General features: G+C 41.7%; 1 protein-coding gene across 2 annotated transcripts in view; it reads left to right on the forward strand.

The window, feature by feature from the left end:
• Rhoa (ras homolog family member A) overlaps positions 1-15,222 on the forward strand; it is a 31,479-nt gene that overhangs the window by 7,584 nt on the left and 8,673 nt on the right. For both annotated transcript variants that reach the window (XM_028886979.1, XM_028886981.2), the window contains exons 2-3: positions 780-856; positions 14,872-15,029. In XM_028886979.1, coding sequence (XP_028742812.1) covers positions 14,874-15,029 — 156 coding nt within the window. In that variant the 5' untranslated portion in view covers positions 780-856; positions 14,872-14,873. The remainder of the gene's footprint in view (positions 1-779; positions 857-14,871; positions 15,030-15,222) is intronic.

The following is a 15,222-nucleotide window of genomic DNA, read 5'->3' on the forward strand; positions in this document are numbered from 1 at the left end:
TTTTTTTTTTTTTTTTTTGTTTTTTGTTTTTTTTTTTTTGTTTTTTTTTGAGGCAGGGTTTCTCGCTTTGGAGCCTTTCCTGGAGCTCACTCTGTAGCCCAGGCTGGCCTCCAACTCACAGAGATCTGCCTGCCTCTGCCTCCAGAGTGCTGGGATTAAAGGCCTGCGCCATTACTGCCTGACTGCAGGTTGAATTCTTGAAGCTACCAAAGCTTTATACCAGTGCCAAGCCCACTTTATATGCTTGCATCTAATTGTGATGAGTCTGTGTGTGTGTCTCAAGTTAGTGGAGGTCGTTTGGGTTGGGCAGCAAATCTACTCAATTGAGGTTGATAACAGTGACCAAAAAAAAAAGTGGAATGGGTAGGCCTCTGCAAAATTGATTGGGTTGGGGCATAAAGCAGCAGTTTCCAACCTGTGGGTCTTGACCCCTTTGACAAAACTCCAGAAATAGGTACATTATGATTCATAATGGTACTAAAATTACAATGATAAAGTAGCAACGAAATAATTCTATGGTTGGGGGTCACCACAGCACGTGAAAATGAGTTATTCTAGACAGTCGCAGCATTGGGAAGGTTGATAACCACTGCCATGAAGTGGTGGGCTGTGGTTGTGTAGTGGTTAAGGGCCATGGCAGAGAATCTCAGGCCGAGGATGTCATTGAAGAGTACTTCAAATGCTGTTGAGTAGTCCTTCGCATTTTCCTGTCTGGACTGACATTTACATTGTTTGTTTTTGTCATTATAAAATGAACTTACTTTTCCTTAATTTTATAGCCTTGCATCTGAGAACCTCCAGCTACTTTGTACAACCACTGTCACGGAAGCTGTGTGGTTTTCAGCGTCTTTGTAAGGTATGTAAGTAAATACTTCTTGCTGTATTTCCTTTCCTCATACCAAGAGATCATTATTAATACAAAATTTGTGGAACTGTGAGTACTATGAATAATTACTATTAGTGATTCTCTTGTCCTCCAATCTTGAGGGCATTTACATTTTTTCTATTACTTGTATGTCAGAGGACAACTGTGGAAGTCAGTTCTCTCCTTCTACCAGGTGAGTACCAGGGATTGAATTAAAGGTCATCAGGCTTGATAGCAAGGACCTTTATCTCCCAGCACTCTGGGAGGCAGACCCAGGCAGATCTCTGTGAGTTCGAGGCCAGCCTGGGCTACCAAGTGAGTTCCAGGAAAGGTGCAAAGCTACACAGAGAAACCCTGTCTTGGGGAAAAAAAAAAAGCAAGGGCCTTTATCTGATGAGCCACCAACTCCATTTTCTTTCTATTTGTTTATATGTATTTTGGGAGGAATGTGGTAATCAGAGGACAAAATGCACGAGTTGGTGGTCCTCTCCTTCCATCAGCCTCGATGGTGGTCATCTTAACCCACTGAGACAGCTCCCTGGTCCTGTCTCCTTTCTTGCTTGCCTTTTGTTCCTTTTTTTAAAAAAAGATAGGATCTTGGATAGGTCAGGCTAGTCTTGAACTCGCGGTCTTTCTGCTTTAGCTGCCTAGCAGTGAACATATCTTGCTGCTGGATTTGGTTAACTTTGAAATCTTTGTCATGGAATGAGGAGTTGTAAAAGTAGTTTGTGGTTTTATCTTTACTTATTTGATAAATGGTTACTAAAAAACTATAAAGGAACACATCTGAAGAAAACAAAGACTGTCCTCTCCGTTTGGAATTTTAATTCCTTTATTTGTGTTTTTTCTTTTCTTTTTTTAAAGACATGGTCTTACTGTGTAGCCCCTGGTTGACCTAGAACAGATGTGCCTGCCTCTGCCTCCTAGGTGCTGGGACCGTGTGCCAGCACACTTGGCCTTGCCTTTCTGGAGCTTTCCATTTGGTGTCACTGGCTGGCCAGCAGACACCTGGGGCCTCCTGTCTTCACTTTTCAGTTGACTGCAGGCACATGTCATGTCGTCCTTTTTATGTGGGTGTTACAGCTTCAGACTGGTTCTCAGGTTTGTACTGCAAGCGCTTTACTAACTGACCCATCTTACCAGCCCTAGAAAATAAGTCTTTTCATCTTAAGCTTCTATATCTTGCTTATCTACTCCTTTTCCCTTCCTTCCTTCCTTCCTTCCTTCCTTCCTTCCTTCCTTCCTTCCTTCCTTCCTTCCTTCCTTCCTTCCTTCCTTCCTTCCTTCCTTCTTTTCTTTTCTTTTCTTTTCTTTTCTTTTCAGTTTTTTTGAGACAGGGTTTCTCTGTGTAGCCATGGTTCTCCTGGAACTCGCTCTGTAGACCAGGCTGGCCTCAAACTCACAGAGATCCACCTGCCTCTGCCTCCTGAGTGCTGGGATTAAAGGCATGCCCCACTACTGCCCATCGATTTTTGTTTGTTTTTCAAGACAGGGTTTCTCTGTGCAGCCCTGGCCATCCTGGAACTCACTCTGTAGACCTGGCTGGCTTCAAACTCAGATTCACCTGCCTCTGCCTCTCAAGTTCTGGGGTTAAAGGCATGCACCATGACTGCCTGGCTATTTTTTATTTTTGAGAAAGGTTCTCTTTATGTGACTCTGGCTGTCCTGTAATTCACGGAAGATAACTTGTGGGGAGTTGATTTCCTTCTTCCATGTGATCAAAGGCAGGTCACATGCCTAGTGGTAGGCACCTCTACCTACTAAGCTGCTTACTAATAATACTATTTTTACTTTTTCATTCTGACTTTTGCAAGACTTCCTGTCTTATACTTGTGTCCTAAGACTGGATTTCCCATAGTAACATAAACTCTCCTAGAACTCACTGTAGCCTTGCAGTCTAGACAATTCTTCTTTCTGCCTTACCCTCTCAAGTGCCAGCATTATAGGCATGGGCTATCACACCTGATTTGTCTCTCTCTTTTTTTTTGGGGGGGGGGGTCACTGGCTACTTTTCTTATTCAATCATGTATGGCAATCCCCTTCTCTCTTTTCCTTTTATTACCTTCCTTCTGCTTTCATTTATTTATTTTTGCAGTGTCTTCGAAAAGGTGTACTTTTTTTGTATGTTGGTGTTTTTGTCTTCATGTATGTCTTTGCACTGTTTATGCAATACATGCAGATGCCAGAAGAGGGCACCAGATAACTGAAACTGGAATTAGATAGTTCAAAGCTGCCATGTGGGTGCTAGGAATCAAACCTGGATCCTCTCGAAGAGCAACCAGTACTAACCTCAGACTCTGAATCTTTCATTATCAACATTCTCATTGTAGAATTACAGGAGTGTCCCTGGTCCGTATGCAATGGGGCTGGGGTGATTGCTTGCTCAGTAAAGTGCTTGCTGCATGAGAAGGCCTGAGCTCAGTCCCCAGTGCCACATAAAAAGATGAAAATGGTTGCTTACACTTGTAATCCCAGCACCGACGGAGGCAGAGACGGGCAGTTGTTCCCTGGGCCTCTCTGACCAGTCAGCCTTTCTGAAATGGATAAGCCCCAGGACCCAGTGAGAGATCTTGTTTCAAAAACAAAGTAGTAAGACTCCCGAAGAATGACAGCTGAGGTTGATCTCTGGCTTTCACGTGCTCCTGCATATATGAACACACATATTTTAAAAAAAAATTTAAAAATATTATTTATTACAATATACAGTGTTTTGCCAGATCTTACTACAGATGGTTGTGAGCCACCATGTGGTTGCTGGCAATTGAACTCAGGACCTCTGGAAGAACAGCCAGTGCTCCTAACCTCTGAGCCATCTCTCCAGCCCAAACAAATTTTTTTAGGCAGTTTTTCACTGACCCATAATAAATTTAAAAATGAATCTGTTGTGCCATCGATTGACTATATAAGGATTTTTTGATTCTAAAACTTTGTTTGTTCATAGCTAAAGAAATAGTTCATTGGGTAAGAATGCTTTCACAGGAAGCACAGACATACACCCATGGAAGAAAGAAAAAAATCCAAGCATGACTATGCTAGCTTATAACCCTAGCAGGGTGGTGAGGGGGCAGAGGTAGATCCTAGGAGCTCCTGGGCCAGCCAGCCTGGTAAAAAGAGTGAGCTTCCAGTTGAGTAAGAGACCCCCGTCTCAAGGCACTAAGGCGGAGACAGAGCAGTAAAGGAAGGCGTCCTTTGGGTTCATGTACCTGCACACCGAAGTGCACTCGCCACACACAGGCACACACACAGATTTGTTTGTTTGATTTGAGTACTGTCTATTATGTACTTGTCCAGTGATGGTGAACAAGACAGATAATGTTCTTATGTTAATAGGTTTTGGCAAAAGGAAACCCTGGAGAAACATGATATGTGAGGCTGATAGAAGTGTGAGGTGCTTCAAGAAAGCACTAAATGGCTTGGTGTACATTGGGAGCTGAGGAAAGGCCTTGAAATACTATGGAGCTCTAATCATGGGCTTAACCAGTATGGAAGGATAGATACTTTATTGTGTTGGCAATAGTAATTACAGGCTGTGGGTTTTAGAATTCCTGAAATTAATGTCTCCAGAATTTTTGGTTATTTTCTTGTCTGCAGTCAACACTCTACCCAGAATTCAACCAAGATGTTTTTATTTATTTATTGAGACAGAGTTTTTCTGTGTAGCTTTGGAACCTTTCCTGGAATTGACTCTTACAGCCCAGGCTGGCCTTGAACTCACAGAGATCTGCCTGTCTCTGCCTCCCAAGTGCTGGGATTAAAGGTGTGCGCCACCACACCCAGCAACTTTTGTTTTTCTAATAGTCATCAGCATCATACAGACTATCTTTTGATTTAGAGGGAAAAAAACTTAAGATGTATACATTTTAGCATACATGTTTGAAAGATGAAGTCTCAGAATTACAACATGCTTGAAATAATGTCAACAGGATAAGGTATAACCTCCGTTTCTAATGTTATATCCTGTATGTTAGAGGTTTCACGTTATTTTCTGTAGTGCTGAGGTTCAAACCCAAGGCTCTCCACATGCCAGAGGGAAGCACTGCTGCTGAGCTGCACCTCAGCCTCGTTACCGAGCCCTTGAAAAAGGAGATTGTTCTGCATTTTGTTTGGTGTCCAAGTGTCTAGAAATGGTAGAAAGCTTGCTGTAATCATAGCTGTTTTTTCTGCATAATTAGCCTTTTGAAAATACATGAGGTAAAATTATAATTATCTTAAGTATGCTGAATTAGTCATTTTTAAAGCTACGGTTATTTTATCTACATGGAAATTTATTCATTATCTTCCTAAAATCTTGATCCTGCAGAGGCATAGTAATTCAGATGAATTATTTCCACTTCTGCTGCTTGGCTAGAGAACTGTTTTGTGCCTGCTGATAATGTTTGGCTAATAAATGTCTTTAATGCATTCATTACTAACTAGAACCACCTCAGATGTCTTTGTTGGCTTCTGATATGTCAAAAATAAGCCAAAAATCATTGAAGAGATAAATAGGTTGTCAGTGTTAAAAAGTATTAATCCCAGCACTTGGGAGGCAGATACAGGTGGATCTCTGTAAGTTTGAGGCTAGCCTGGTCTCCATAAGCAAATTCTAGGACAGCCAGGACTATTACACAGAGAAACCCTGTCTGGAAAAAACAAAAAAAGTATTATCTATGTAGAATCTAAAAAGTCATTAAAATTATCCAGCTAATAATTTAAGTTCTAGAAGAGCCAGGTATGATATATGCCAGTATTCTTAGCACTTGGGGGTAGAGGTGCCAGAATGAATACGTCAAGGCCAGCCTTTACCCCCTGAACCATCTTCCTGGCTGTGTTTTGTAATATTTCTGTTACCATCGCCTGACAAATAAAGGAAACTGATGCTGAAAGCACCAAAGTGAGAAAGCAGGGATTCAACTAATGAGCTGATTAACTATTGGTGTAAACCGCTGACATCTAGTCTGTTGCCATCTATATGTTTATAACTAAAATCAGATTCTAGTAAAACCTAAATTGTATCTGATGTATACAGAACTTGCTTATGCAGCTGATGTTTGGTTTTGTTGAGTAGTCATGTGATAGATGTGTCCTAGTGAAAAACATGTCAGAATTTGAAATCTAAATGAAATATTTGGTCAAGTAGAATAATGGTGGTGTTTTAGGCGGTGATGATGGAGCAGAGAAGAGTCAACCTGGACCTCTTTGTAGAAGGAGTGTGTTGGCTAATCTATTCCAGATCTGCTCACATGTACCTCCAAATACAGTAAATTTACTATGATTATGACAAGATCAGATAAAGGAATAGTAACATGATTTCCAGGCCCTTTCTCTTTTTTATAGGAATGCATCCTACAATGTAAGAAAAAAAAATGTTAGAGGAAAAAAAAGATTGGTTTCCTTTTAAGAAAAATACCCTATTTGAGTAACTGATTCTCTTCTACTTTATGAAAAAAGTATTTTCAGTCTTCAGTGCTTAGCTGTTAGTAACAAGAGCTTTTAGTCTTTCATAATGAACTTCATTTTGGTAAAAGCCTCTTTCTAGAATATTCTAAGGGTATATTTATCTTACAGCTTTGTCGTATCTGAGATGATAAATAGATATTCAGACTTTGTTTTAGATATGACTGTAAGAACTACAGAAAATTTAATACAGTGATTGACACATACTTCCTACTTGCTTGTAGGTCTTGTTTGGAAAGAAGTAATTTCCTGTTTCAGTAATGAGACTTTAAGACTCAGAAAAGAAGGGCAGTAACTTAGTAAATTTGAAGAATAGTGTCTAACTTTATTATCTGAACATTTGATAGCGTCCTTTGCAAAAGTTAAAAAGTTAAAAACTGCCGGACAGTGGTGGCGCACACCTTTAATCCCATCACCCAGGAGGCAGAGTTCTAGGCCAGCCTGGGCTACAGAGTTCCAGAACAGGCTCCAAAGCTACACAGAGAAACCCTGTCTCGAAAGAAAAAAACAAACAAGAAAAGTTAAAACCATGTCTAACAAATGTACATGTGTAATACCAGTAAGCAGAAGATTGAGGCAAGAAGGCCTTGAGTTTCAAGCTAATCTGGGCTGGGTATGTTCTTTTGTTCTTTTAATTTTTGGAGACAGGGTCTCTACATATCCCTGGCTGTTCTGTAGTCACTCTGTAGACCAGACTCAGAGATCCTCCTGCCATCACCACCAAAGTAAGGGTAGGGATTGTAACTCAGTGTCAGAGCTCTTAACTAGCATATCCAAGGTCCTTGGTTCATGTTCTAGTGTCCCCAAAACAAAACAAACTCTTTGGCTAAATATGGAGGTAGAGGCATGCGGATCTGAGTTCTAGACCAGCCTGGTCTACATAGTTAATTCCAGGCCATGACTACATCATGAGACTCCTGTCTCAAAACAAAATAAAAAAACCTTCTTCATATACCAATAACACATTTATATCTGTTTATTTGGAAAGGCTAAGTTTCTTAATCTTTTTTTTTTTTTTTTTTTTTTTTTTGGGGGGGGGGGTTTCGAGACAGGGTTTCTCTGTGTAGCTTTGCGCCTTTCCTGGGACTCACTTGGTAGTCCAGGCTGGCCTCGAACTCATAGAGATCCGCCTGCCTCTGCCTCCCGAGTGCTGGGATTAAAGGCGTGCGCCACCACCGCCCGGCTTCTTAATCTTATACATATCTATTCAGTGCTATTTTGACCCTGTTAAGTATTATAGGAATATAAGAATTAAAATATAGCTCTTTGTTATTAGACCTTATAGATCAGGCATTGGTGTGTACAAAAAAGATAAGCATTAGCTGTTATAGCTTTCAAGTCAGTCCTCTTCTTCTACTGTGGGATTCAAGGATCAAATATAACTTTTTTTGTAACAAGTATGTTTACGAGTCTATCTCATTTACAAAGCCCTATGGTTTTTAATTATAATTTTTAAAAATTTATATAAATGGTTTTCCTGAATATATTTATATATTTATGTGAGTCATGTATACCTGATGCCTACCTACAGAGGTCATAAGAGGGTATAGGATCCCTTGGGACTGGAGTTAGGGTTGGTTGTGAGCTATCATGTGAGTGCTTGGAATAAAATCCAGGTCCTCTGCAAAAGCAGATACCTTTCTTTTCTTTTCTTTTCTTTTTCTTTCTTTCTTCTTTTTTTTTTTTTTGGACAGGGTTTTTCTGTGTAACAGCCCTGGCTGTCTTAGAATTAGCTCTGTAGACCAGGCTGGCCTCAAATCAGAGATCCGCCTGCCTCTGCCTCCCTGGTGCTAGGATTAAAGGTGTGTGCCACCACTGCTTGGCCTAGTTAATCTTGTTTTACTTCCTTGTAAGGAGTGACCAGTGTTGGTTGGACTAGTGTTCTTGTTTGCTTTTTGTTGCTGTGGTAAACACCATGACCAAAAGTAACTTGGGAAGGACAGGGTTGATTTCAGTTTACAAGTCACATATAGTTCATCATCAGGAGAAGCCAGAGCAAGAGCTGGAGGTAGGAACTGAAGCAAGAGACTGGAGGAAAGAACACTTAACTGGTTTGCTCCCCATTGGCTTGCTCAGCCTGCTTTCTTGTACATGGGTTGTGATGATACACGCCTTTAATCCCACCACTCCAGAGAGAGGCAGAGGCAGGTGGATCTCAGAGTTTTGAGGCCAGCCAGAGCTACATAGTAAGTTCAAGGCATAGTAAGACTTGTTTTGAACAAATAAAATGCGCGCGCGCACACACACGCGCACACACACACACACACACACACACTCGGACAGGCAGGGTGTGGTGGAGCATGCCTTTAATCCCAGAATTTGGGAGGCAGAATCAGGAGAAGCTCTGAGTTCAGGGCCAGCCTGGGCTACATATCAAGCTCCAGGACAGCCTTGACCATAGAGAGACCTGTCTTGAAAATAATGAAGCCAGGCGATGGAGGTGCCTACCTTTAATCCCAGCACTCCGGAGGCAGAGGCAGGTGGATCTCTGAGTTCGAGGCCAGCCTGGTGTCTACAAAGGAGTTCCAGGACAGCCAGAGTTGTTAAGCAGAGAAACCCTGTCTGGAAAAACTAGAAGAGAAAAAAGAAAAAACCAACCAAAGGCATAGTAAGCTAAGATAGACAGACTTTGTTTCTCATCCCTTTGATCTACAAATTGTTTTCAAGTCAGTGCATTTTAAAATATATTAGTGGTTTTTTTTTGTTGTTGTTGTTTTGTTTTGTTTTTAAACATTGTCATCTCATTTGGTAAATGAAGACACTACAGAAGGAAACCGTGATCCCTAGAGTTGTACCCATCATTGTGTATTCAAACATTTAAAGCCGGGCAGTGGTGGCGCACGCCTTTAATCCCAGCACTCTGGGAGGCAGAGGCAGGCGGATCTCTATGAGTTTGAGGCCAGCCTGGGCTACCAAGTGAGTCCCAGGAAAGGCGCAAAGCTACACAGAGAAACCCTGTCTCGAAACCCCCCCCCTCAAAAAAAAACAAAAACATTTAAACACTGAAATGCTCCCACCACACTGGAACTTAGAGTTCATTGATCATTCCCCTCCTTTTCAGTTTATCACCTCCTTGTTGTCAATATTTTAACCTTTTCCCCATTTTCTTTCTCTCTTTTCTCCTCCCACCTCTCCTTCACCCTTGAGACAGTATCTCATGTGTGCCTCCAGACTAGGTTTCTGTGGTGGTGGGCACTGAACTGGAGGCATTGTGTGTTAGACAAATTCTCTACCTGGGGAGCTCCATCCTTCAGCCCCCTCTTCCTTTCTTATTTTATCTAGTGGAACCTCAGCTATGGTTAGATCCAACTCTTCACATAGTTCTGTACCTGCAGTAGAGTACCAGGGTATATTAAGTGGTCTCGTTTTTAACTGTTGACCTCTGTCTTCAAAGGTGACCCTTGTTCCTGCCTAGCAGTTCTAAAATTTATCACCTTGTTTTTAGAATAGTGTAACTTCTTTTTTAGTGCAAATCCTTTCTCAGTGTCACTGTCAACTGTTACAGCCTTGCTTTTTTGAGAAAAGGACTAGAGATGTAACTCAGTTGATGGAGTGCCACACACAGCCCTATGTAAGTTCTGTGTTTTTAATTTGTGTGGTCCTTGCTGTCCTGGAACTCATTGTGTAGACCAGGCTGACCTCGAACTCACAGAGATCTACCTACTTCTGCCTCTCTCTCCTCCCTCTCTCTCTCTCTCTCTCTCTTCCTTCCCAGAACTGAGGACCGAACCCAGGGCCTTGCGCTTGCTAGGCAAGCACTGTACCACTGAGCTAAATCCCCAACCCTGCTTCTGCCTTTCAAGTGTTGTACTTGAAGGTGTGTGCCACCACAACTGGATAAAGCCCTTTATTTGATTCCCTAGCACCACATAAACCAAGTGTGGTGCATACCTGTCTCAGCTACATAGAGAGCTGAGAACAACCTAGGATATGTCTGAGACAGACTCAAGAGAAAAATGAACTGAAGGAGAATGGAAGCAGCTAGGAGAGCTTACCTCTCTGTGTACTTCACCTTCATCCGCCTGTAGTGGTCAGCCTCCACTTGCGGTGAGGAACGGTCCTTAGAGGTTGATTGTTCTTACACTGTAACTTCTGTTACGTTTCATTCCCCTGTAACCTCAGAACTTAGTCTAGTAGTTCTTTCCTGTTATCCCTCACATAAGGCCCATTAGCCAGACTTATTAATCCTGGCATGGATGTTGGGAAATGGTAGTCTTTATTACCAGCATCTGTGCAGTCTAAGCAGACCTTGAATTCTGCTTCTACTTCCTAAGTGTAGAGATTATAGATGGGAGCCACTGTGCTGTTTATTATTTAATTTACAAAAGGTTCCTTCAAGGCTTAGGTGCCATCACTCTGAAATGCATGCCAGGTACAATGGCCCTGTTGAATTTTCTCACTACACTAAGTGTAGAGACTACATGTGAGCCACCGTGCTATTTATTTCTTTAATGGGTTAGGGTGTTTTGCCTGCATGGATGTATGCACCATGTACACACCTGGTGTTCGCAGAGGTCAGAAAGAGGGCTTCGTATCACCTGGAACTGTAGTTACAGACAGCTGTGAGTAGCCGTGTGAGTGCTGTGAACCAAATCCTGGTTCTCTGCAAGAGCAGTAAGTTGTTGTAGTTGTTTGTTTTTACTTTGGGGCCTGCCACCCAGCTCCCAAATAAACGCTTGGAGACTTATTCTTACCTATGAATGCTTGGCCATAGCTTGGCTTGTTGATAGCCAGCTTTTCTAAATTATCCCATTTCTCCTTATGTTTTTTGCCTCTGGGCTTTTTACCTTTTTTTATATATTTTTTTTCCCTTCTTACTCCATGGCTGACTAAGTGAGCTGGCCCCTAGCATCCTCCTCTCTTCCCTAGATTTCTCCTCCTATTTATTCTGCCTGCCAGACCTGCCTATTTCTCTCTCCTGCCTAGCTATTGGCTGTTCAGCCCTTTATTAGACCAATCAGGTGTTTCAGGTAGACAAAGTAACACAGCTTTACAGAGTTAAACAAATGCAACACATCTTTGCATTATTATTTTTGTTTTTGTTTTTTCTCTGTGTAGCTTTGCGCCTTTCCTGGAACTCACTCTGTAGCCCAGGCTGGCCTCGAACTCACAGAGATCCACCTGCCTCTGCCTACTGAGTGCTGCGATTAAAGCTATGTGCCACCACTACTCAACTGTTTTCTGTTTCTTTCTTGTCTCACATTATGTTTTCTTTTGTTAAAAAACTTAATGTATTCAGAGTCCTATGAGAAACAGCCACTATAAATACAGGCGTGGTGGTACATACTTTAATCCTAGCACTTGAGAAGTAGAGGCAGTGAGACCTGTGCTGGCTTCTACTACATACTGAGTTTCAGGCCAGTCTTGGTGTTAAATGAGACCCCATCTCAACAACAGAAGAGTCATTGCCTTGAGAGAAAGCTGATGATAATTATAAACGAGCCAGCTACTTTATCAATGTATTTTTAGAGCATGTCCTTTTTGTAAGTTTGTTCCTTCTGTATGTATGATATCATTGATCGTGTTCATGACATGCTGGATGCAATGGAAAGTAAGGAGAGGTGCAGGTGGATAGGTATATGTGCTCTTTTTTGTTTGTTTGTTTGTTTTTAGAGACAGGGTTTCTCTTGTTTAGCTTTGCGCCTTTCCTGGACCTCGCTCTGTAGACCAGGCTGGCCTCGAACTCACAAAGATCTGCCTGCCTCTGCCTCCTGAGTGCTGGGATTAAAGGCGTGCGCCACCACCGCTCGGTGGTATATGTGCTCTTTCTCCTGAGAGAAAGAACTTAGACTTCAGGAATGAGTGTAAGTCAAGCCCAAGAAAAGATGGCTTCTGCCTCCTTCATGTAGGGTAGGTCAGAGGGGGTGGGTTTTATTGTTATTGTTTTGTTTTGTTTTTTGAGACAGGGTCTCACTGTGTAGACCACACTGTCCTCAAACTCAGAGATCCACCTGCTTCTGCCTTTCTAGTGCTGTGATTGAAATCATTCATGATTACTATGTCCAGCTAAGCCATGGTTTTATGATATAAGCTCTAAGAGAGTCCCAAGGCTGCACTTGGAGGCAACACGTGATTGGAAAGGGTGGGTTGGGAAAAGAAATGGGTATTTGGAACAGAATCAAATGGGCAAGCAGGGTCCTTCTTCCTGGGAAAGGACAGGGGTTTTCAGTTTGCCCTGGGGGAGTTAGAAATGTTGAGGGCTAGTTAGTAAGTAGATACAGGTGTGTGGTTTAAAACGGTAGGAGACTTGGCTGGCAAGATGGCTCAGGAAGTAAAGGCAGTTGTCTCTAAGCGATAACCTGAGTTTGATCCCTGGAAACCACATGGTAGCAAAGAAAGTTCCTGGAAGTTGCTCTCTGACCACCCACCACCTGTTCTCTGACATGTTCGCCTTCCCTTCAACAAATGAATGAGTCAATGTAGTTTTTAAATTTTTTCAAAGAAAAAAAGATGGAAAGAGAAATGGTTTGTGTTATAATTTTAGAAGAGCTTAAATGCTAGGTATTTGGCATTGAGAATACTCTGAAGGCCTGTGGGCAAAGATGTGATTGGAGCCCTGCCGTAGTAACAGGGTAGCGCGCGTGTGTGTGTGTGTGTGTGTGTGTGTGTGTGTGTGTGTGTGTGTGTGTGTGTGTGTTCTGGGCATTGAACTCAGGTCATGGTGCTTGTCAGCAAGCACCCTTTTCCAGAAGATGGTGTCAGATCCTCTGGCCCTGACACCCAGGTCCTTAGAAGGAACAGCCAGTTCTCTTAACCACTGTGCCCGATCTACAGCCCAGCAGCAGCACCTTATTCCTTACGTCATCGTGCTGCCCACATTTTATTTTAAGAGGCGCAAAATTCCAAGTATAATTGAGTATAGTCCTAACTAGATTTTGATAAACGTAGATCAGGCTCAAATTTGGGGTAGTCCTTCTACAAGTGCTAAGAATACAGGCATTATTATTATTATTATTATTATTATTATTATTATTATTTTTTTGAGATAGGGTTTCCCTGTCTTGGTTGTTGTAGAACTCGCTCTGTAGACCAAAGTGGTCACACCTTTAATCCCAGCACTAGGAAGACAGAGCCAGGGGATCTCTCTGAGTTCGAAGCCAGCCTGATCTACAGAGTGAGATCCAGGACAGGCACCAAAACTACACAGAGAAACCCTGTCTCCAAAAACAAAAACAAACAAAAAAAAAAAAAAAAGAAAGAAAGAAAAAAAAAAAAGAAAGTCATGTCCCACTATGATTTGCGAAATTTATTTTTGAGATAACATATACTACAGCTTATACTGGCCTGGAACAGACTAGGTAGACCTTATGGCCTTATGCTGGAAGTTAGCCTCCTGCCTGGGCCTTCCAAGTGCTGGGATGACAGGCATGAGCTACCATGCCAAGCTGTAAAATTATTCATTTTCCAGATTGTTCATTGCTAGTGTATAAAAATACAGTTGTTCTCTCTTGACAGGCTTTCTGTGCTAGTGATCTGAACTCAGATCCTTGCGCTTGAGGATCAAGCATTTTACTGAGCCAGCCCCTTGATTGATTGGTGGATTGTTTTGTTTTGTTTATTTATTTTTGGTTGGTTTGGTTTGGTTTTTTGTTTTGTATGGGTCTTACTATGTAGCTCTGGCTGGCCTGAACTTACTTACTGTGTACACTAGACTGGCCTCAAAATTTCGTAGGTCTGCCTGTTACCATGTCCAGCCCATATCCTACATTATTCATCCTGATAATTTGTATGTGTTTTGTTTTTATTTGAGACAGAGTCTCATACTATAGTCCAGTCCTCACTCATAGTACCCCTACATCCTCAGCTCCTCAGTGCCAAAATTATAGGCACAAGTTACCGTTCCAAGCTCTGGTTTTTTTTGTTTTTTTTTTGTTTTTTTGTTTTTTTTCAGTAGATTCCTTAAAAATTCTTACCTAATGGTTTTGGATAGACGTAACAAGAACAAATCTCTACTTCATTCCTCATCTTATGGGATGACTGTTAATTTTTCAATGTTAAGAAAAGTGTTTGGTAGGTTGGAGAGATGGCTCAGAAGTTAAGAACACTGACTGCTCTTCCAGAGGTCCTGAGTTCAATTCCCAGCAACCACGTGGTGGCTCACAACCATCTGTAATGAGATCTGGTGCCCTCTTCTGGCTATTATACATAACAAATAAGTATTTAAAAAAAAAAAAAAGAAAGAAAGAAAGAAAAAAGTGTTTGGTGTGTAGCTTTTAGGTGCCAAATAGAACAATGTTACAGAATTTTTTTTAATTGATTTATTTTTATTTGTTTTGTTTTGTTTTTATGCCTGCATGCATGTCTGTGTAAAGGTGTTGGATCCTCTGGAACTGGAGTTACAGACAGCTGTGAGTTGTCATGTGGGTACTGAGAATTGAACCTAGGTCCTGTGGGAATAACAGTGCTCTTAACCACTGAACCATCTCTCCAGCCCCTGTTCCAGAATTTTTAATTTGGAAACACTAATAGTACCCCCTTCCTACCCCCACAGCCAATAAAATGTGTCATAATCTGTGGCTGCTTACCAGTTCTTACACATTTTAGCTAATACCTTTTGTTTTATGTTTAAGCGATGGCTGCCATCAGGAAGAAACTGGTGATTGTTGGTGATGGAGCTTGTGGTAAGACATGCTTGCTCATAGTCTTCAGCAAGGACCAATTCCCAGAGGTTTATGTGCCCACAGTGTTTGAAAACTATGTGGCAGATATCGAAGTGGATGGAAAGCAGGTGAGTTCAAGTTCCATAATAACTGATGTTTTTGTATGTTAGGTGCCTATTTAATCGAATTAGGCTTTTTTGTACACACTGTAGCAAAAATGTTAGAAACAGAAATCCATTTCCCCCTGCCACCTTTCTTTTGGGATTTGGGTTGGTTGATTTATTAGTAGTTGGTTTGTGAGACAATTTCATATAGCACAGG

Source organism: Peromyscus leucopus, chromosome 7 (genome assembly GCF_004664715.2).
Source record: "Peromyscus leucopus breed LL Stock chromosome 7, UCI_PerLeu_2.1, whole genome shotgun sequence".
Taxonomy (NCBI): Eukaryota; Metazoa; Chordata; class Mammalia; order Rodentia; family Cricetidae; genus Peromyscus; species Peromyscus leucopus.